Source organism: Prinia subflava, chromosome 1 (assembly GCF_021018805.1).
Source record: "Prinia subflava isolate CZ2003 ecotype Zambia chromosome 1, Cam_Psub_1.2, whole genome shotgun sequence".
Taxonomy (NCBI): domain Eukaryota; kingdom Metazoa; phylum Chordata; class Aves; order Passeriformes; family Cisticolidae; genus Prinia; species Prinia subflava.
The window spans coordinates 133,030,770-133,052,977 of NC_086247.1; the positions used below are offsets into that span (position 1 = coordinate 133,030,770).

The window sequence follows — 22,208 nt, forward strand, 5'->3', positions numbered from 1 at the left end:
ACTCTTGGCACAGATGGGAGCAGTCTCTTCAAAAGTTAACTCTAATAAAATTACCTAATATCACCAGAAGTGGTGAAAAGTTAGTTAATGTATAATATTTTCTAGACCACACTTAGTACCCAAAAGAAATTATTTTGGTCTGGCTACTCTAGCAGCTGGAAAAAAAACCAGAAAACTTACTTCAGAAGGTGAAAAGCATGGCATTAGCAGATCCTACCAGATGTCATTTGTCATTGCTAACAATTTCTTTAGTGCCCAGGTTTGCAGGTGGAGAGAAGGAATGGAGAATACCTTAGCAGAAATGCAATGTAAGCTTTAATGCTATGGGCTTCCATTCTGTGTGAGGCTGATACTCCACCCCCAAGGTCACAAACCTCCACAGAAGAGAGGAAGCTGTTACTGTCTACTGATGAATGACCTTTAAACAGTTTCCTTTTGAAGTACATTATGTAAAAGCAAGTCAATACACCTCTATTATGATGCTCTAATATTTGCCATGCATTTAGATTTTGCTATGGCAAAGACTAATCCAGTGACCAACACACAGTTTTAATGCTGAAGGCATCTCATGGCTAAGCTACATCACATATCCAGGCTGCAGTAGCACTAGGGCTGCTAGATAAATCAAGTGACTGCCCTTTGGATGTCTCTAGGGCTACTGAAGCTAAAACCTGGCACAGAGGTCTCCTGTACAGCAACTCAGGTGTACAGTAGTTGGTAGCACCTGACACCACTGCCTACCCCCCTTTGACCAGCCCTTGAGAAGTGAGGTATCTGTCTTCTGACTCTTGGCCACTTGCTTTGCTATCCAACCCATGGAGTCAGGCTGCCAAGAGTCTCTGGAAAATCTCACACAAATTCATCTCAACATTGGCCCCTGTGTCCATATCCATGGGGCACCAATCACATCCTCTTTCAAATTAGGTCAATGAGAAAAGAAAATACTAGCAGTAGAAAGGAGCAAAAGCAGAAACACAGTCTAACCTATGCAGCTAGGAAAGGCTGAAATATTATTTTGGGGGTTTATATCTTTGGTAGGAATTTTGTATTCAGCTTTTTTTAAAGGATATGTAGAAATGTCTTATTTACTGAATCTAGCTGACTCCAAATCATGAATATTTTATTACTACTTTAACAGTAAGAAATTTGGAGATAAATGAGCTTCTTTTTTTTTGAAGTACTTTTATAGTAGGAACTCAAAGATCAGAAATTTCAAGCACTCTGCTTCTGGTTTTAGTGGGTTTACAGAAGGTGGATAGTTTACAACGCAGATCTCAAATCAGACATTCAAACCTGAAAAGCACTTGCAAATAAAAAATAGCCTACAAATATAAAAATAGAAATATAAAATATATATAGCAAATCTATTCTACAAATAGATTTTTATCACGATTGGACACTTCTACGCAACTTTTGGTAAGTCAGGTAACTTCTCTGACTTACTGCTCCTCTACAAAACAGAATTAACAATATTCACCTTAAATTAGTGGGAGGTGAGTAAAAACTTTTGTAGATGCAATTTAAGAACAAATACATGAGGTAGCTAGTGGGTAATCAAACATCAAATGGTAATAAAAATACCAGTAAATTAGACCTGCTGACAGCTAGAATCCAATCTTGAACATAATAAATCACATGATGTGGAAAGAGGTTTTGAAAAATGAAAATCTTTAATTAATTTACCTCTTTTTACATATATTAACTTGAGTCTTTCACACTTAGGGGAAAAAAAAGTCCTTTTCTATGTTCTTTAATACCTTCAAAGTTGCAAAATTTTTTATAGATTTGTTAGTATTGGGAACTCAGAAACAGCCCCATTTTGCATGCAGCAGAGAATGAATTATGTGTTTCTAGAAGTTTAGGATGGTTCTCTTTGAGCTGTGCATAAAAATGACTTTTTGAGCATGTTTCCTCTGCTGCTTCAGCTTTGCAATTTATATCATGGCAGAAATAATATTTTCCTAATACTTGGAAAGGTACAATAATCCACATTATTCATGCACACATACTTCCTGAAACTTTTCTGGTAGGAGGTTTCCTTTCATTCTAATTTTGCAGTGTCAGTCAGCAGAGTTTTATACAAGTTGCACAGCTGGCTAAGAGGTACAGAAATCTGTCCCATGGGACTGAGGAATTCTTTGCCTGTTGGAGTTTCCCTACTAATTGTTTTCATATGTACAATACAAGCTTATATCAACTAAGGAAAAAAATTACAATGTGGAAAAAAGCAGCTGCTCTTCAGTCATTTCATAACATGAACTAAATCTTTAGGGAATAGTATTTTAGAATAAAGCAGACAGAAATTAAATTATGCTCCTATTAAAACTCTTGTAGATATGAGCCAAACTTCTGGCTTATTATAGTGGGGAAATGAAAAGAAAAAAAAAATATCTTAAAGGAGTATGCATTTCTTCCTTCCTTTTCCAAACAATATCTCAGAACAAGAATATTTTTTAAGAGAGATGTTTTTCCTCTTGTGCAAAAACCCACCTTTTCTTTCAATACCTGTTGTTAATTGTTACGGTTCCAAAATATTTCCCATTATGATATCAGGAATTTTTTAAAATTCTTAAAATCTGGCGTTGTGAAACAACATAATTTGGATCAATGAGCATGCTTCAGCTAAGTGTCAAGTATTTAAAATTTTTTTTACATTAAACGTTCAAACAAAAGATAATTGAATCAAAAAAATCCAAAGGCCAAAGCTTTGTAAAGTTCTGGGATTGAGTAGTTCCACCAAGTGCCTTCTACATTGCCATGTAGATGGGAAATTTTCTACACTGGATGTATAAATGAGGAACATGATATAAAATATGAGAAGTCCCATGAAGTGTAAAAGAACAGCACAAGAGTGAAAATCTCTTGACAACCCCATTCCAGATGCTTTGGGAGCCCACATATTTATTGGTTTATGTGTATCAGAGTTTATCAGAGCTTCCATGGCTCTTAAATGAACTGCTTCTCATTATTATGTTTTACAGTTCATATTTATCCATTAATTCTTAAAATTCTTTTGCTGAATCTTACATTTGAGATTATTTTTAGGACTCATCTCCTGTAAAGAATGTCTCCAATGTGAGGAAATGCTCTGACCATCTTCAATTTAAAAGCAGTCCAAAATCTCTGCATTCATGTTATCTTCTGCAGTCCTTCTTTACACCTTAATATTGTTTTCTCCAGCCCACGTCCTGGCAGACTTCCTGCTTCTAATGTTTTTACATCTTAGAAATCTGTTGCTCACAGTCTTTCTGGCAAGGGTTACTACTGTTTTATATTCAACTTGCACGTGTTTATGCTCTGTTTTGATTTTAGTTTCCTCATTTGTTATGATTTCCACTTTTAAACAGTATTTTATGTATTTGTAATAGCCTCTTTTGTCAACTGTTCCTGGGGTCCTTTCAAAGTGACTTTTTTCTAGAGCAGTAAACGTGCCTTTATGTGGTGTTACATGCTATTAGATAGCTTCCAAATGTCCTGCAAGCATTTTGTACTTGTAACTGATCTTAAATTGTTTTAATTAGCTTCAAGGCTTTTTATGCTGTTTTTTTTTTTCCTGTTCAAAGTTAAATGCTACTGTGGTTAAGGGTTTCATTTAAGGATGATTGAAACCCTGTCCTGCGTGATGTGCTAAAAAACCGTTTCCTCTGACCAAAGACAGCCAGAAACAGCATCCTGTCAACTTCTTTCAGGATGGCCAGCCAGATACCTTCTCTCTTCTAAAAAGGAGTAAGATCTGTCTTTCCGCAACAGAAAATGGTGGGCCCACCAGTTCTGCATCACTTGCACTTTTACATTTTGTCAACAAAAGATGATTATGTGTTTTGTCTGTTTTAGCTGTTTCATGTTTCATTCATCTAAACACTGCATATAACTTTGCAGCTTAACCCTAACAGACACTTGAGCATCCTCCTATGCAGAAGGAGACTCAGTGTATCAAAGGACTCAACTTTTAGCTACCATGGTTAGTTAGACAATCTGCTATTTGGAAAATAACAAAAAAAAATTTCGATGTAGGGGACTTTTGTTGTGCTCAGAGCATGTTTCAACATTTTTAACTTCAAACATGTTCAACAAAGAGTTGCAATAATATTAAGGAACAGGAAGTTATTTGAGAAAGAGGATACGGAGTAATCATGGACTTACCAGGCCACCAAAAGCTGAGAGCTGGGGAGCTGACAGGTTTTATTGTCTGGATTCACAATCGTGGGGTTCAGAATAAGATCAGCACTCACTGTCACAACAGGTCTGGCTCTGGGGGATAAAAATAAGGTTCACCACATTCAGAAAGGAGCACATTAGTACCTAAGCTGCAGCAGTGAAAAAACTGAGTTGGCTGCAAAGATGCCAGAGATGTAGGGTTACTTGGGAGAACACAATTTTATAGTGGTGCTCATAGCCAAAAGAACCCTTTTTCTTTTTCCTCCAGAATCCTACTGAGATTCACAAAAAAAATCACATGTCAACACATCACGGAAACAGTATCCTATGGTTAAGCAACAGATGTGCCCCAGGACTGAGGCACATCAGACACATTTCATCACACTGAGTTTTCTCAAAGGGACAGAGTTTGCCTTTTTGGGTTTTACAGCAGTTCTCTGGCCATTTGCAGATTTCTTTTGTACTGTCTCCATTAATAATGACACAGTCAGACTTACTATGTCTGTTTTAAGACTCTTAAAAAAATAAACATGATTTGGTTAAAGTTGAAGTAGACTATCTTGGGCCAATAATGAAGTAAACTCTGTCTGACATTTCTTGAGACAACTGATTTTGTAAACCAGGAATAGTCATCAGTAAATTGTGCTGAGTACATGATTATATAGTTTTGGTGACGGAAACCATCCCTCTGAAGCTGTTATTAAGTGATGAGATAATCTATTACTGCAAGCAGTTTAGAAGACAAAAAAATAACAACTATGTACACAGATTCTGTTTTAAGAAAGCAATACTATTTAAAGTAACTTACATAATCCCAGTTTTCTAACTTTCCTGATATTTTAATCCACATCTGAGCTTTTATGATTACTTCTTTATATTACTTCAGCAAGACATTAAGAAATAAAATTACTCTCTTCACTTCTGTGCAACAGGGAAAACCTTTTTTGCCTAGAAAATTTCAGCAATAAAATTCTATTTCAACAGTATGGCAAGTTGCATATTTGATATATTCTGGCCAGGAAATGGCCTCTTGCTGTTCACTTTCTTAAATTAAATAGAACACATTATATCGTTATTGAAAATACAGAGTGGATCTAATTCTTCTATGGTTCATCCCTGCAGTCACTCATGGCATTGCAAAGTATTTGCATGATTCTTACATAGCGCAGTAGGAAAATCAGGTCTGCCCACTGCACCTACAGTGTTAGATGAGTTAAGCTAACATTCCTGTTTTACAAAGTTCTTGTGCTGTCACAAACATTCAGTTGGGAAGCAGAACATGCCTTTTCTCAGTCAGGTGCTGTTGGGAATACAGACAACAAGAAGCCAGACAGGAATCAGAAATATGACTACATTGTTGTGGCAATGGATGGTGAATACTTAAATGAAATGAGCTGTCAGCATGGCTGGACTAAGAGAGCATTAGCAGATTTTATGTAAATGTTTATGTATTTGGTAGTTTTAAATTTTACATCTAATCAGAAAGTGCATTTAGTGAAATTTCATAGTCAGCCACTTTTTTTTTGTTTTGTAAAATGGGATTTTGTGTATTTTTTTAGCTGAGGCTAAAAGTAGCAGTGTTTATTTTCAATAAATGGTTCATGTCTTAACAAACACAATCTCTGAAGACTGCCCACTTTAAAATCTCTTATTAGCACCATTTCCCCAGGAAAGAAGTTAATTTTCAATGCCATGCCTTTTAAATTTATTATTTAAAATTAATTGGAGAGTCAAACATTCCAGAAGCTGCTTGAACTAAGCCTAAGCATGGAAATTTTAATTGAAAATTACAGGTTTAGAGCATGGAAGAAAAGCATTTGTTCCTCACAAGATGTTTAATTTAGCATCTCTAACAACTACATTTACACACTGCAACAGGGAATCAGGAATATGACATTTTTTAATTTTAACATCTCCCACCAAAGGAGATGTAAAAGATCAAATCCATTGTATTTACCACATACCTGTAAACAACTGCTTTTCCAGCTCCAAATGCACCCACAATTAAATCTGGAAAAACCAAAATGGTTTTAGAATAGCTATACAGAAATCTCTCCAACTTTTTTTTCCCATCATAAATTAGATTATTTACATTAACACTGCAGTAACTTAAAACAAATACGATAATTTCTTTCTAAGTAGTTCTCTTCACAAGCATACCTGAAATAAAACATTTCAGATGCCAGAGATGGTGTCATAAATGTCTCAGTTGTAACCAGTAAATACCAAACTATTTAACACAAGGTTACCCACTTCACGATCTCACTTCTCTCCAACCTGTATCATAGGGGGAAAAATGCCATTAAACTCTATGCATTTTATCCCAAATTCTTAACTGTCCATTAAATGAAGAGCTGCAAAACAATTTCTTGCCAGTTTCATGTAAGTCATGTTGAAACTTTATGGTGTTCCTTCCTGACAATCCTTCCATTCTGCTTTGTGTTTTAAGTAATTTGTTCATTAATTTAGGCATTACATCTCTGTGCAAATAAATACAATGCCAGGTCAGAGGAAGGCTGATTTGATAGCTTCTAATGTTTCCAGCATTGCAGCAATAGGTGCTAGGGCTTACAACAGTTATCCATCTAAAGCTGTCATCTTCCCTGACAGATGGAGTCAACAACACAAGCACTACACTGGGACTTGGGCATGTATTTGTCAATGGTCATTGGCCTGGGCCAGAATGTTTCCTCATTTTGCCTGGAGTCCCCACACAGTGCTCTCTGGAAAGATCCAGACTGGCTTGCTGGATCCATTCAGGCCTGCTGGAGAAAAAATGAAGCCAAGCCATGAAATAAAAGGATCAACTTTCTTGCTGCCTCTGCCTTTAGAAAGAGCTTTGTTTCATTTTCGAAGCCCGCAGTGTCCATCTGGGCACAGCTTTCACTCCACTATGGCAATCATTCAACATGACTGGCATGTATCCAATTCAGAAAACTGAGCCTCACAACAGACCTTGCAGTGGTACAGGACTGGCAACCTAAATTTATCTAAGTAAGTTAATTAAATGAGTACTTAGGCTTGTAAACAAACCTTACTTGCTGCTTCTATAGTTGGAGCAGTGGTTTGCTTAAGAAGCCCTGAAGTCATTGAGCATGACGCAAATACCAAGCTTTGATGTTAATTATCTGGATGAGTTTGGTCCAGGGCTGGCAGTGTATTTTCTAGTGCTCCTCTGCCTTTCAGATGATCAGGGTTTCACAAAAAAGTTTAAACAAATACTTCACATGGGCAACAGCCAGTCCTTCACTGAGTTCCATTAATTAATGTCCTAATAGGAGCAGCACGGACAGTTTATTAGTCTGATCCTCTTTTTGTACATTTACATTTTTCTAATTTCATTGGCCTTAGAGAAATATGTTTCAGGGTCAGGAACACTTTAAATAGCAGAAGAAAATAAATCTTTTTATCTCCTTTTTGGGACATTTGTGCCTTGTATTCTTTAGTAGCTGTTATAGACAACTTGCCCACAGTACCAAAACCTAAAGATGTTTTCCTCTTAAATAAACAACTAATTGAGACAAAGCCATCACCATGAAGGCTGTACCACACAAAACCAGAACTTTTCCTGACAGCTCACTTACAATGGCACCCATAGTAAACTCCCTAAGGATTTAATATTTTGTTGATTTTCATTTTGCTTGTGTTTGAAGGTTTTTTTGTGAGTTTTGTATTTGGTGAGGTTTTCTTCTGTTTGTTGCTTCTGAAGGAAAAATAAACATTATGTTATGAACAGAAAGTGAAAGACAAGATGGAAAGCATTTCTGTTTTGCTCTTCCCAGCTGGACGCTGTGAATTCTATAACAGAGTTGACTTAGGATACGTACTGGTTCATACCAGACCTGATAACTCAAAACATTTCAGGGTTATGTTATGAGAGACAAAACAGGTAGATATCCAAGACTTATTCAGATCTTGGCCTACTGATGATTTCATAATATGCTCTTTCATTAAAAAATAAAAGTTAAACACACAACTTGGGTAAGCTTAATAAAATGTAGCCTGTTAGAATCTGAAGGTGAGAAAATGAGTCTGTCAGACATAGCTGGCCTCACTAGTGTGAGTGAATGCAATTTCAGTATGTACTGCTGTGCAAAGGTCCCCTCTATCTTGGCATCCCCACTTTAACATTGAAGAGTATTTTGTACATCTGCTTAATGGTTAAATCCTGTTTTTTTGGGACAAGAGCTCAGCTTATTTGAAGACAAAGGATGACGGGTCTAGAGGAGCAAATATAGGTCTCAGCCACCAAAAATCTGGTTTTCCATGTGCAGTCTTTCTGCACTGCCACTTCAGCAAGGTTTGGAGACACAGCAAATAGGAGGAGGATCCTCAGTCATGGCACCACCACAAAAGCCCTATTTAAGACTACTTTAAGGGCAGCCAAGACTGTGCTCATGCTGTTCTTGTTTGGAGGTCTTACTTTTACCCTGACATGTCACTTGTTTTCTGGTCTAAGCCCATGCTTATTCTTGATCCAAACAGCTTGAATGAGTGAAACTACTGAGTAAAGAAAGTAGAATTAGAAATGAATATGCAACCCACAGCACACTTCTCCCCCCCCGACCCCCATATTTATAGCCAGTAGTAACTTCTACAATCTAGTGGAAGGACAAAATGATTATATATTCAGGCAGAGCATTCACTGGAGATTAATTGGGGGTTTTTCTTTGTTTTGTCTTGTTCTGCTACAGAGCAGTAATTTCACTCTTCCTTTTTTCATTGCTTTGTCGGGTGTAACTCCTACACTCATAATTGGAAAAAATCATTTTTGATGTTGCTACAAATGAATGAGATTTGAATACACATCCAATCGGTGCACTTTTATAAGCAGAAGTTTTGAATTTGCTGAGTGTTCCATAGAAGAAAAGTTACTAATCATTTCTATGAAAAAAATGCATGAAATGTCTAAATGTTCTGAGTTTTGGCAACTTTTCCCTCCTAAAAATAGAAGTTTTCTTTATTAATTCTTGTTAATGCTACTCATGCGATGTCACTGATGCAAAGGTCACTAGCTGAAAAACAAGGTTTTAACAAGCAATTACAGAGCAGAAGAAACCAGCTTAAAAAATCCAGCTTAACTCCTTAGAACCCTTCCAAAGAGAGCCTGAACAAAAGCCTATGAAAATCTTTACTCCTTTGCATCCCTGAGGTGATTTTTTCAAACTGAGATTAAAACATGAAAACAAAGATGGAGAACTATAAGAATCAGAAAATGTCCTCAGTTCTTCTTTTCTTGTATTTCATGTTTCTGAGATGATGAGGGACCTCACTGGTTTAGTTAAATGACCACTTTGCCTACGTTGTCTTTTTGACAAGATTGTCTATCAGCTGCTCACCTGCAGAGAAGCCAAGATCTTTAAGGAAGGGTTGGTGGCAGAACCCATATGCTCCTCCTGCCTCCTTGCTTTTGAGAAATAAATGAGCTGTGGGGTCACAACCACATTGCAAAAATTAAGAAAACAAGCACAGAGCGACTCCACAGGAATTTTTAACTTCCATTTTTAAGACACATTTTTTGCAGTTTGTATGCAATAAAGTCCCAACTGGTGGAGTTCACAGAGCTCAATGCTTAAAGTGTCTTTGGGACATATTTAAATGAAGGGGCACTGCACAAAGTTAAACAATCCTATGCTTATTTCAAATACTTAAATTTTACTCTGAAGAGAAAGGTTTTAAGATGCTGTCTGGTGCAAGAAGTCTACTTTCTGAGATAAAATCACCATAAAGTTAAGGTGATGGCACTGAAAGGGACACTAGATTTTGTAAGCTTGTGTATTCCCTTGCACCTTCTGCCATGTGACTGTGCCAAACCTGAAACATTGTGTGATAAAGGGCAGAAACTTGCCATGATGCTCACTAAACCTTTAACCAAGTGAAGGAAAGAGGAAGATCAACTAAGTCCTTCTTCCAGTCTCAACAAGACATACTCACTTATTAACTCGAGAAAATTTTTTGATTCCCTCATATTTTTAAAGGTCATCCCCATTCCCTCTGAGAGATGCAGCCTCAAGGGAGTCTGAGCAGGAAGGAACATGCATCACATTCAGCACCCCACACTCGCCTGGAGCCTGTCCAGCAATCCCAAGAGAAATTGCCAAGACGTGGTGTCTCATATCGGAACACAGGGGACAGTGGCCAAGAAAAACAACCAGTGAACAACTACAGAACTGGCAAACCCTTGTCAGAAATCGAAAACTGGAACGACAGCTGAGTCACCTCCCCGCTGCAACTCTACCAGGAAACAGGCAGGAAAGAGTTAACTTTGGGGACTCAGGATGACTTGTTGACAGCTTTAAATATAACTTCATGCAGTCAGTCAGTCTCACTGTATAGTATAAAAAGGGACTGGAAACCAGTCATTTTCTATCTGAGTACAGGTGCCAATGGAAATTTTGTAAAAGGAAGAAAACCACCTAACCGTAAACTCTATTAAAAAATCTTAGTGAGCTTTTTTGATTTTATTTTCCTCATCAGAGTAGGTGCCAAAAAAGCCCACAAACATGTGTCTATTTGTTTTCTAGGATTTCAGTGTGCATTAGAACCTCAAATCTGAGTAGGAAAGGTCCAGAATAAAAAATGCCTTAAATGACCATCACCTCTCGCTTGACTATAGTAAAGGACACAAGTCTGTCCAGCATAACCAGCTTTACTCAAGAATTTTAGTTAAATACTACAAACAGCCATCATTCAAAGCAGAGTCATTTTCTTCTAGTCCTGTCATTCTCAGCTACCTTAATCCTTCTCTGTTTTTAAACCGTTGTGGTAGCAGGTCTGTTACAGATAACACGTAAGGCTATTTCATATCAATGCTTCTCTTTTGTCTAAATTAATCCTTTTCACAATACAATAATATTATTCATTATATTACAAAAAAAAATCCCAAAGAGCACAGTTAATGCTTTATCACTTAAGTAAAACACTACTTACTGGGATCAATTGCTTTACTCTTACATTCTAGTGGGCACAATACTGTGATTTCATAAAATATTGCAAAGAATTTTAGAAAAACATACCTATAAATTACAGAGATAATAATTTCCCACAAAATCAACATATTTGTACACAATTCTTGGCTTGTCACTACATTTTTGACTGATTATTCATGTGGAAAAATAATTAGCTGGTAGAACAACTTCAGCTTTTTTGCATTTGCTGGCACAACCCAAGCCATTGTTCTGGCTCCCACACATAGCAGTCCCCTCTTACCAGAGCAGATGCAGCTTCTCATTGATTTAATTTGTTTGTCTTCTACAAATCTCCTGGACTAACTTTATAATTTAATCATCACTAGATTCCAATTTGTAATATTGTTGGCACAATGCCTACTGTTCTCAAAAAAATTTATTAATCTGAAGAACCCTTGCCTCTCAGAAAGAAATTTGAGGATTTTCTTCCTGCTGTTTCAGTTAATGTACTCAGCAGATGCAGCTGTTAAATAGTCTTGTTTTATTAAGATCAGACTGGATTACTGAAGTTCTGTGGAAATTTTGTCTTCTTATTACACTTCTTTCCTTCTTAAAATGTTTCTAGAGTAGTTTGATATTAAATACTATGATATTCTAACTAACTATGATATTCTTACGATTATAACTGATTCCAAAATAACAAGGCATGAAGATGCCTTTATACTATACTGTATTTCCCTGTGCTGACAAAGGCTTGACTATAAAGAACAACCAAAAGAACAGGCCAACAGCTGTGTTTGTGCTAAAATAGGATACCTTGAAGATGAAGCTTCAGGGGCACTGCTTCCAGAATGACTCTCTTAAGTTAATAAGGAAGACTTACACAACCATCTAAACAGGCAGGGAGCAGAGACAATAGTGCATAATTTATTTGAGCAATTAACTAATCAACAGTCTTTGAACAGTGAATTCATCCAAAGCACTGTTCTGAATCTACCCACACTGTTAAAAGAAACTAGTTAAATCATTCTGATTCAGAAACATATTTGAAGAAATCCCAGTCTTTGGGAGGATATGCCACAAGAAGAAAGCAAGTTTAATGACTTGAGTAAGTTATTCATTATAAACTATTTGCTCAGCTATAATCAGCCACCAAGTGACTGAACATATGCTGAAATGTGAGGGTGGAAACCTTACAGCCTACAAATGTCTGAGCCCTGTACAGATAGATGAACCAGCTGGAAGTGCAGCATCATCACCTAGATAATCACTGACTCCAGGCACTCAGTGGGGCCAGCTTTGAACAGATGCCCAGAAGCCAAAAGAAACAAATTTCTTTCCCATTAAACAGATTTATGGATTTCTTTTGTTCCTATGAAAACTGAACTATGCTAATAGAAAAAGACAAATAAAATTATAAATAAAATAAGCTATAATTCAAAATGCATGCCTTTGCTTCATTCCCTGCTCCAGGCCTTGATAAAACACACAAAGCTCAGGATGGAGCAAAGGGGCCCTAAAAGCCCAAGATTTACAGGACAGTGGAAGTTGCCTTGAAAGATGTTATTATGCATCCCAGATGTCCCAGCACAGGACAGGCAGGAAGATTGTGCTGAGGCAGGTATTTCAGAATATCTTTATGCAAACCTTGTAGAGCTGCTGTTACAGAGAATCCCATGGTTAAATAAATTGTGTTACGGCCCTCACTAGGAGGGTCTCAGACACAGCACAATGCTGCTTAGCCATGTCCTCACCTCGACAAAGAATCTTGCACAGAATTCCAGCTACCACTGTATTTGCACTTAAATTGATGGGAAAACACCATTTTTTAAATGTTTTTTCAATCCTATCACTTCCTTTATTTCTTTAATCTCATTTACTTTTTTAATGACTGTCAATCCAGAATAATGACATTAAACTAGTATTTGTATATTTCTTTTGAATATGACCTTAGAACATGAGTTGTCAGGAAACAGTGAAATAGATCATCTCCTGAAAGATGTTACAATTGCATCAGTGTTAGTAAATTAGTGGCAGAGAATGTACCTGTATGCTGTATCTTTACTATCTGTAATGGTATCATTAAAATAGCCCTAAAGCAGTTTGCTCATGCCAGTCAATAACTCCAGAAGTGAGCATGCAGCAACTCTGTTTTGGCAAGAAGTGAGTTTGATAGAGTGCACAAGCAGCGTTCAGTGATAGTTCAGAACCAAAGACAGCATATTTTATTTACTAGTGTAGATGTACCTCAGGAGGAACAATTGGTCTTTTCCTTCAAATACTGGGTACTTGTTGTGTACTGGAGAGATACTGAGTATTTCAGATAAGTATGGTACTAAGCTTGTCAGTGTCATGCTTAGAAGGGTGGCAAAGCTGCACATCGTGGCTTGGCACAATCTATCTGACTGATATACTTAACCTGCTTCCTTTTACTAGTCTTATCTGACTACGAAGTTTAATCAGATTCTTCCTCTTACATGACTACAGAGAAAGGAGCATCCATCCATTAATTACCACCATCACCACTGCTTGGCATTGCAACCCTGCTAGGTGAGGAGGAACTCTCCATTTGGGGCAGAAGGTGATGAACACAAGCACAGAGGGGGCAGCTGCACAAGCGACACAGCTGTTAGGATGATCAGCACAGTTTTCTGCCTCTGCTGCTTCCCAGGGTTGAAAGTTTCCCACTGCCTCCAAGCCTGCAAGCAGAGTCTACCAAATTATCACTCCTGTCTGTGCTGATAAAGGAACAGTTCTGGGTACATAACATCTGGAGTGTCTGTAAGTATGATGCAATTTACAGAACTGCCTCCCTGGAAAGCTGCAGAGATGTAAACCAAAGGTTGTACTTAGTAACAAAACTCAAGTCTTCCCTGTTTAAAAAATCTCCATATTTTCACAATGCTGAGAGGTCTGTTACTGTTACAGTGACAACATCTGTGCCAGGACAGCTGAAGACAGATGGTCATTACACTCAAAGAACTGCTAACAAGAAGGAAAAGCCTTCTTGTTCTGTCTGCATGCTGACCCTACCAGAGAAAGTTCCATTTTTAAGTATGATGTTGACTAGTTAGCTATTCAGCTGTCTGTCTGTCTGTACCCGTGCTTGTGCAATGAAGGCAGGGCAGGAGCTTGAGCACTGTGTAAATACTGTCCATTAACTTTGTGTTGTTAATACAGATAAACTGTGATTTTAGCGTGTGCAAGTTAGTACTTTCCCAGATAGCAGCTGGGAAGGGTCTGAGGAATCACCTGGGCCAAAGACCGTTCACAAAAGGGAGTTTGGGTGCTGCCATCCTGTTTCAGTGGTTTCAGCTGATGATAATGAGCTGTGCTGTGCCATGTAGCCTCAAGGCCAGACCACATTCCTGGCTCACTTTATTTTCTTGTGTAAACATAGTTACTGATAGCAATGAAAAACATTTGGGATTATTATTTCTTCAAGTACTAATTCTGTTTTTCTTCTCAGTAGAGAAGATACAGCTCTTTTTTTTATGTTGATCAAGTATGAAACCCAGGTCAATGGTAAAATCTTTATTAGAAGCAATACTTCACCAAGACACAAGTCATAAACTACTAGCTGCTCTTTACCTAAAAATATATGGAGAAGAGGAAAAGAGGCAGTGGTGGTGGCAAGACCTAACAATCATTTGGTACAGCAGAACTGGTGTGCCACTCTACACTGCACAAAGAACAAGTAAATATATTAAGATTCCTTCTGCAGCATTCTAAAACACATGGCTGACAGAGGAAGTATGTTGGAAGGCTGTGGTGGAAAAAGATGGACTGCAGAACTGTTCACTGTCTATTCAGTATAAGAACCAGAACCTATCCAGTGGAACATTTAGGATTTGAATGGGACACAGTGAGAATTACTTCTTCACAGAACATTCAGCTGGGCTGTGGAGTTCCTTGACAAACTCTGCATGTGCCAAAAGTCTGCATGAGTTCTACAGCTGACTGGTCAAATTCATGGAAGAAATGTCTGTCAAGCGATACTAATTTTGCAGATGCCATCTCTGGCTCAGGGCCACCTTGATATTCTAATTGGTTAATGCTGGGTGAATATTTTGGGAAATATCACAACAACTGTACAATTCCTGAGATATCTATCATATCTATCACCGTTGGAAATATGCCATGGTGCTAGACAGGTCTTTCATCTCTATCAGTATGGCTGTATTATGTTCTTCCTTGTCTGCCCTGCTACTCCACCATTAAACCTGTCTGTGATCAGTTTCCTCCCAAATTTATTATGAAACTGGGGTCATGGGGTACAAGAGACTATTTCTATGCCTTTCCTAAAGAAGCCCTGAAAGTGGGGGGGTGGGGGAGACTCTCCCTTCGGTGGCCAGGAGTTGCAGGAAGAAGAGAAAAGAGAAACCACTCCATGCACAGGAGAGCTGAGGGATTTGAAGAGCTCTGTGTAGTAGGGAAGTCTTGGTCTGCTCCCTATTGCCTTCTCTGCTCCTGAGCTTATACTGGCATTTGGATGAAGAGAGGAAGATATTACTTCCTGTACCAAATGGCTGCTCTTCTCCAGAAGGCTAATACATAGATCTCAGCCTGAATTGAACTCCCAGGCAAGAGGGGATTTAACCTTTTTCCAAAAGGAGAAAAATTTGACTGTAATTTACCCTCACATTTTAGGAACTGTATTACCCAACTTGTAATCAAAGAGCACTGGTTGCTGGGGTCAGTACCAGGATGATCCATGATCCCAGGATGATGCTCAGTGGTCTGTGATAAGAAGCCATATGAACAGGGGGTATCTTCTGTCCTCTGGGTCAGTGACCTGCTCCAAAAACATTACCTTATGGTCTTATTTAAAGAAGGCCTGAACCTCTAAAAGCTCTAAAAATGCTGTATAGTGCATTAGAAATGAAATGGCAGAGTAACTCCCATGTTTCAGACTCCCATTTCCTAGCATGGATATATGCCTGCCTCATGAACAATGTCAGGCACAAGTGCTTGAGTAAATTATACAAGCACAGCTATAATTATACAGGTCAGTCTTGAATAAGTGAATTCTAGCCATAGAAGAGCTACATACTTGGAGAATCTCACCTTAGACAGTGGCAATATATCATTATACCTGCACTCAGACATTACAGCTGTGTCTCATCTCCCAGTCCAGAACTTCTGAGAACAGAATGTCTGAGTGTTAAGTCAGAATAACCTGATTTTATTACATTTTTATTTTTAGAATATACACACTAGAAAGCTTAAATTAAAATTTTTGGTTTTTTTTTTCCCTAATCTTTCACAACCCTCTTTGAATCACAGGCACAAACAATAGTTTGGGAAGCATGGAATTAAAGGCTAATTTTCTAGACCTTCTATAGACAGCAAGACTTCATTTCTCTAAAATAAAACTTCCTTTCTAATCCTTCCAATTTCAGTACCTTGTTTCTTCCTTTTACAAGGGCTGCCCTTCAGCGTTTCCGTCAGGAGGCGAAGAAGAAAAGCGCTTTGACACAAGAAGGATTACTTACTTCATTGCCTAGCGTATTTGTCCTAGGCTTGCATTTCCCTATATTATTTCCTTTCTTGTTTTTCTCCTTTTCCCATAGGAAGGCACTCTATTTTTGTGCTAACATTGTGCCATGCTTGCACTATTTTTAGAGCTCTGTTTTGTGCTCCAGATCTTCATGAATTAAGGAAGAGGTGGTTGACTGATAATAAGGGGGTTTTCTTCTCATTTCCTGAGATATTTTCACCAGTACTGTGGACTGCTTATCCAGGGGAAAAGCTAGTTACAGTAAATTCAGGGTGGTGTTTCTTTTGTTTGTTTTCATTTTTAAATTAGGTAATTCCTGTAATAAAACCAAATGATCTAACACATAATAAGCTGATAACACAATGTGAAATTCTGCAGGCAGGATGCCTGTTGGAGGCAACAATGACAAACAGAGGACTCACAATTATAGTACAATTCCTCAGTGCACATTTAGAAAGATCAAGACTCATCACCCAAGCTTTCCACAAATTAGCTTAAAAGATGCTCCACATAAAGTATATAGCAGTGTGACTCCTACTCTTCTTTCTTCTCTATGTGAGTCAAAAAATCTCTCCCTTCCCTCTATCTTTTCAATCTTAGAATGTCAGGAATGCAATATCCTGTTTCCTTTGGTTTTGCTGGGGGCCTTATGGGTGCTTTAGGAAATGTTTAAATGCTGAAACTTTAATAAAGAGCTCTGTTGTCCAAGGGAACCTCATTAGTCATGGACAATGAAAGACTATTAATAGCAACATCAACAATATGCAAACAAAAAGTCAGAACAGTGTTTAAAAGCCCTTTCTTCTCTCAAATGCTAAGGATCTTCTTACTTTAGTCTCATGATAGCCTCACTTTATTACTCGGCAGTCAGCTTTTCTGTTTGTAAAACTGTAATTTCTATTGTAAACACCCCTTTCCAGAAATTGCCTTCTGCTTTTGGAAAGATATATCTTTCAAGGTTTTTATAATCCATCACAAAAAGGTAAAAGATCCTATTTTTGTCTCTTTGAAAAATTACAATGTTCACTTTTGAAACAGTACAACTTTTAAGAACTCTAGCCTTGAAATAACCCAGGCTAATAAGAGTGATTTCCTAGTAAGTCAGGGAAGCATGGACTGTTAGGATTTTACTGTGGATGAACCTTTCACAGTAAGAAAATATGATGTTTTACTACACACGGTTACTAAGGCTTCTGAATTGCAATGAAAAGAAACAGAACAGATTTGTTTCCAGATGAGAGAGAGTAAATACAAGCACACTTGCATTCAGACTACTTAGATGGCAGAAAAAAAATTCTTTAAAAAACAAATGCTTCCCTGAAAAAGCTTAATTAATGTTACTAACTTGATAAATGTGAATACATGTCAGGTAAACTCATTAGGAAGAATCAAAGCTAACCTAAAAAGGGAGAATCCATATAGCAAAATGAAAACATAAAAGGAATGGAAAGGCCCAAATAAAAGAGCTGCTTTAAGCAATTTGCATTCTTTCTGCTTTTTTGTAATGCAATCAAAGCCATTAACTATATATAGCTCAGTGTCTCTTCGGTCAGCAAAAAACAACTTAGAAACACAACCAAATCAATCCCTTCTTCTACAATGCAACATGTTTTTAATTAAGAAAGAATGCCAGGATGAAGGAGACCCTACAAGTTCAATAAGCAGAGACCATTCAATTTTTGGAAGTAGGGGAAAAGGGTTAAGCTTTTTATTGTAAACTTCACATGTTTTATGTTAATGCAACTATTTAAGCCCTTTCTTGACTTTCTGATCATGTCTTTTGATGGGAAAGGGAGTATTTGTTTTGTCTGTTTTTAACTCTCAGGAAAGCAAACTAGAATTGTCCAGAAATGTCCATCTTTTATTCTGACCTCTGCCTTCCAAAAAGAGCAGTTTAGGCATGATACATTTACCAGAGAATGGAAGTATGAAATTCCCTTTCTACTGCAAAGAATCTTACCTGGGTAATCATTCTTGTCTACATCTGAGTCTCCTCTTAGAGTGAAGCCAAATCCCGAAGGCATGGACTGTGAGGCCCAGGCTCCACTGAGAACCTGGGAAGGGTTAGGGTTTAACCCATTACTGTATCCATTGTAAATGAGCACTTTCCCTCTTCTGTCTTCTCCTGCAAATGGTGCACCAATAGCAATGTCTGCAGTGAGAAGAGAAAAAAAAAAAAAGAGAAAAGAACAGACACAATTAAAAATTAACTCCTGCAGGAAAATAAGACACAAATTGCTTCTGCTACAAACATGCAAGAACTTCAATATTCTGTACTTCTGTATGTATCCTAGTTTAAACGCAAATATACAAAATGTTAGAGTGTCTTTTCTGTGTCAAACTTTCAAGACAGAAGCTTATAAAATCCTATTAAAAGGTTATTTAATTATACTGAGTAGTCACTCCACATTAGATTCCTCTACATACTTCCAGGGCGCTTAATTAGCTTTAATAAACCAAGATCTAATGAATGCCTGGTTCCACTCCTGTGTTTTCAAACAGGCACAAATTTTCTTTGATTTCATCTATCACCTAGTTAATAAGGAGCAGCTGTTAGATAAAACATATTTTCTTTTTCCAGATAACATATGCTACATAGACAAAAAACTTCACCCCCTCAAATATCCAATGCTTTAGAATGCAAAAGAGAACAATGGAATATCATGTTTTCACCTATACCAATTTATCATTTTATTGAGACATAGGAATAGTACTGAGTCAGGAATTTCACAGGAAGCCTCAGGCACTACAGAATTAAACAGTTCAATCCTTAAAAATGAGGTGATATATCCAAGAAGCAGAACTCAGAGTGCTCTTAGTTTCTGTGCACAGGATATGGAGACAATATTGTGTAGACTGAGCTCCAATAGCTGCACTAGCTGAGCTAGCCAATAGGAAATAATAAAGGATATGTATCTATAGCTCTCATGTTTGGGTTCTGATCTAGGAACTGATGCTGGACTTCTTCATTAAACTTGAATTGAGCACCTGGACTCTGTGGCTTTACTCTAAAGCAGAAGGGCACCAAAACTCTATGACTGGCATATTCAGTTATGAAACAGAAGATTTTGGCTCCAGATTCTTCTTAGTCTTTATAAAGCGGCAGAGAAAAAAAAAGAAATGCCTTCTGTCTACCTCATCTGAATTCTGGAGAGAAGGGAGACCAACACTGCCTGCCCAGAGTAGCTGAGGGTATCTGCTATTGCTCACAGGTAGAAAACAGGAATTCTCTACCATGAGGTTCAGCTGTGCTGAACTCCATGGTGGGATTCCAGGACAAGTCAGTGAGGGTACTCCCAGCAGTCACAATCCAGTGGCTTCTACCCACAGGATGGTGTTCATATTGCACGCACTCTGAATCCCAGTGCAATTCTGACTCCTGACATGATTGATCTCTTGCACAGCAACCCCACAATGAGGACACTGCCCTAAAATCTAGTGGCTAAAGCATTGTGAACAACAGTCCTCGAGGTAAGGAGAAGCAAGGTTCATTAATTTTTCCTTTGTGGAAACCTATTCTAAAGGCTACAAGAGCAAAACAGCTCTTCCAGGAAAAACTTCTTGGTGTTCTAGATGAAGAGATACCTGCTTTGAAGATCCCTAATACCCTGGAAATAATAAGCAAGGAAATGCATCCAGCGAAAACCAAGATGCTACTCAACATGCCTAGGAGGCTAACTATAGGTGCTCAAGGTATCTCAGCTTTCTCAGGTAATCAAGCAGTGAGTTTAGTTGTTCTGTTTGCTTGAATGTGGGCTGCCAGTTAACTTACATGAACACTTTGTTGTGTACATGTGCTTATATAAGCATCTGAGAAAGAACCCATTATGCACCTGTTTTTTTAATACTTAAGTACTGGTGGAAGGCTGATTCCACAACAGTACTTCTGTACTTGCCCAATTCTTTCATTATTGACAAAATGCTCCATGTACTGAACCTCATTCAATTATCAAACTCTTCCAAGCATTTGAGAATAACTCTGCTTTTAAAAAAATGAAACATTTTATCTAAGTAATTAAATGTTATTAGAGTTATAAAACAAAAGGTATTTTTATTCAAATAAACATACTAATATTTAGTAAAAAACCCCACATTGTAGTCAATATGACTGCCCTCTTATTGCTTAGCTTTTCACCATTTGGATTTCAATATCAGTTTAATTAGCATTAGTGTAAATTCTCATAGATTTTAAATATGTTAAAAACCTTTTCCAGCACAGCACAGACATGATATTTGCTGCTTAGGCATTCGTAATTTCAGTGCTAGAGATATACCCCATTACATACAAATTACCATTATATCCATCTTGATTGAGATCTCCAAGGTGTGTGATCGCACTGCCAAATCTACCAAACACTTCAGTGCCTGTCAGAATTTGTGCATCTTGGAAGAGGAATGCACTTTCTTGCAGGTACAGATAAACTTGCCCAACTTCTTTAGGCTTGCTCTCAAATTCTCGTTCCATAAAAAGAGGGGCACCGACTAGGATATCATCTAAACTGGAACAAACAGAAAACAGTGTCACTGAGAGACTGAGTGTAAAAAACACAGTTTATACATTTGCTAAACAGGAAGCTGATAATTATCATACACTCAGACTAACTGAGGCAAGAAGGCATTTCTGGAGTCCAAGTCCAAACACTTGGTGAAAGCATGGTCAATTAGGGAAGGCTGTCCACAGCTATACTCAGCCCAGTTTTGAACATCTCCATGGAGGAAGACTCCACAACCTACTTCCAACTACTTCCAGTGTCTGATCATCATCATAGCCTTTCTAGGGTTAAATGTTTCTTTCTAGGTTTAAATGGAATTTCTTGTACTTCAATTCATATCCACAACAGACACTGAAAACTTACACTTTGCAACTGATGATGCTGAAGTCAGGAATCTAAGAGTGAATCTGTGTCAATAGAACAAATTCTGTAGAACTGTATTGCTAACAGTGCCAGTGAAAAATTTTAGTACAAAATCTAGTTTTTGCAACTTATACATCATTAAGTGACTAAAAGGAAAAAGCCCTGCCACTTTACAACAGATTTTTGAGTAACATACATGAAACACAAGTAGAGCACCAATTAATAGAGAATGCCTCATCACTTCTTCAAACAGAAACTGGAAGACAAAGCCAAAGCTCTATTGTTGAAAACACTTATGTTCAATACCAGGTATAAAAGTAGTTGCAGTGCTCATATGATTTTCTTTACAGACAATTAAAGAGAAAAGACATCATCAAATCATAAAAATAAGATGCTTATAGCGGAAAGACTTTCTGCCCATTATGCTACTCCAAGAAGAAGCAGTAAAAGAACACAGACCGATCAAAGCATATTTTGCATGTTGTTGTTCTAAATAATCATGTTTCAAAACATGTTACCAACATTTATTTAGAGGGAATAAAAAGATCCTTTAATGAACTGTGAAGAATAAAAAGTGTGATTGACAGACTCGTAAAAAGCAGAAGTGTTCTTAATGTATTATTCTGAGATATGAAATGATAGTATCAGATTAACTGCTGAAAGTTGCTCAAGGCTTTATAATAAAATAATTTGCATTATATTCAATGGATATTGATCATCTGTAATAAAGAATTCTGTTACTGCAAATAACTAGGACTACTTGATCCCAGAATATTAATTTGGAAA

General features: G+C 37.5%; 1 protein-coding gene across 1 annotated transcript in view; it reads right to left on the bottom strand.

The window, feature by feature from the left end:
- Window positions 1–22,208, bottom strand: part of ITGA8 (integrin subunit alpha 8) — a 114,614-nt gene that overhangs the window by 64,549 nt on the left and 27,857 nt on the right. Inside the window, exons 12-15 of the mRNA XM_063412969.1 lie at window positions 20,860–21,065; window positions 18,527–18,718; window positions 6,123–6,168; window positions 4,144–4,251 (exon numbers count right to left, since the gene is read on the bottom strand). Of these exons, the coding sequence (XP_063269039.1) occupies window positions 4,144–4,251; window positions 6,123–6,168; window positions 18,527–18,718; window positions 20,860–21,065 (552 nt within the window). The remainder of the gene's footprint in view (window positions 1–4,143; window positions 4,252–6,122; window positions 6,169–18,526; window positions 18,719–20,859; window positions 21,066–22,208) is intronic.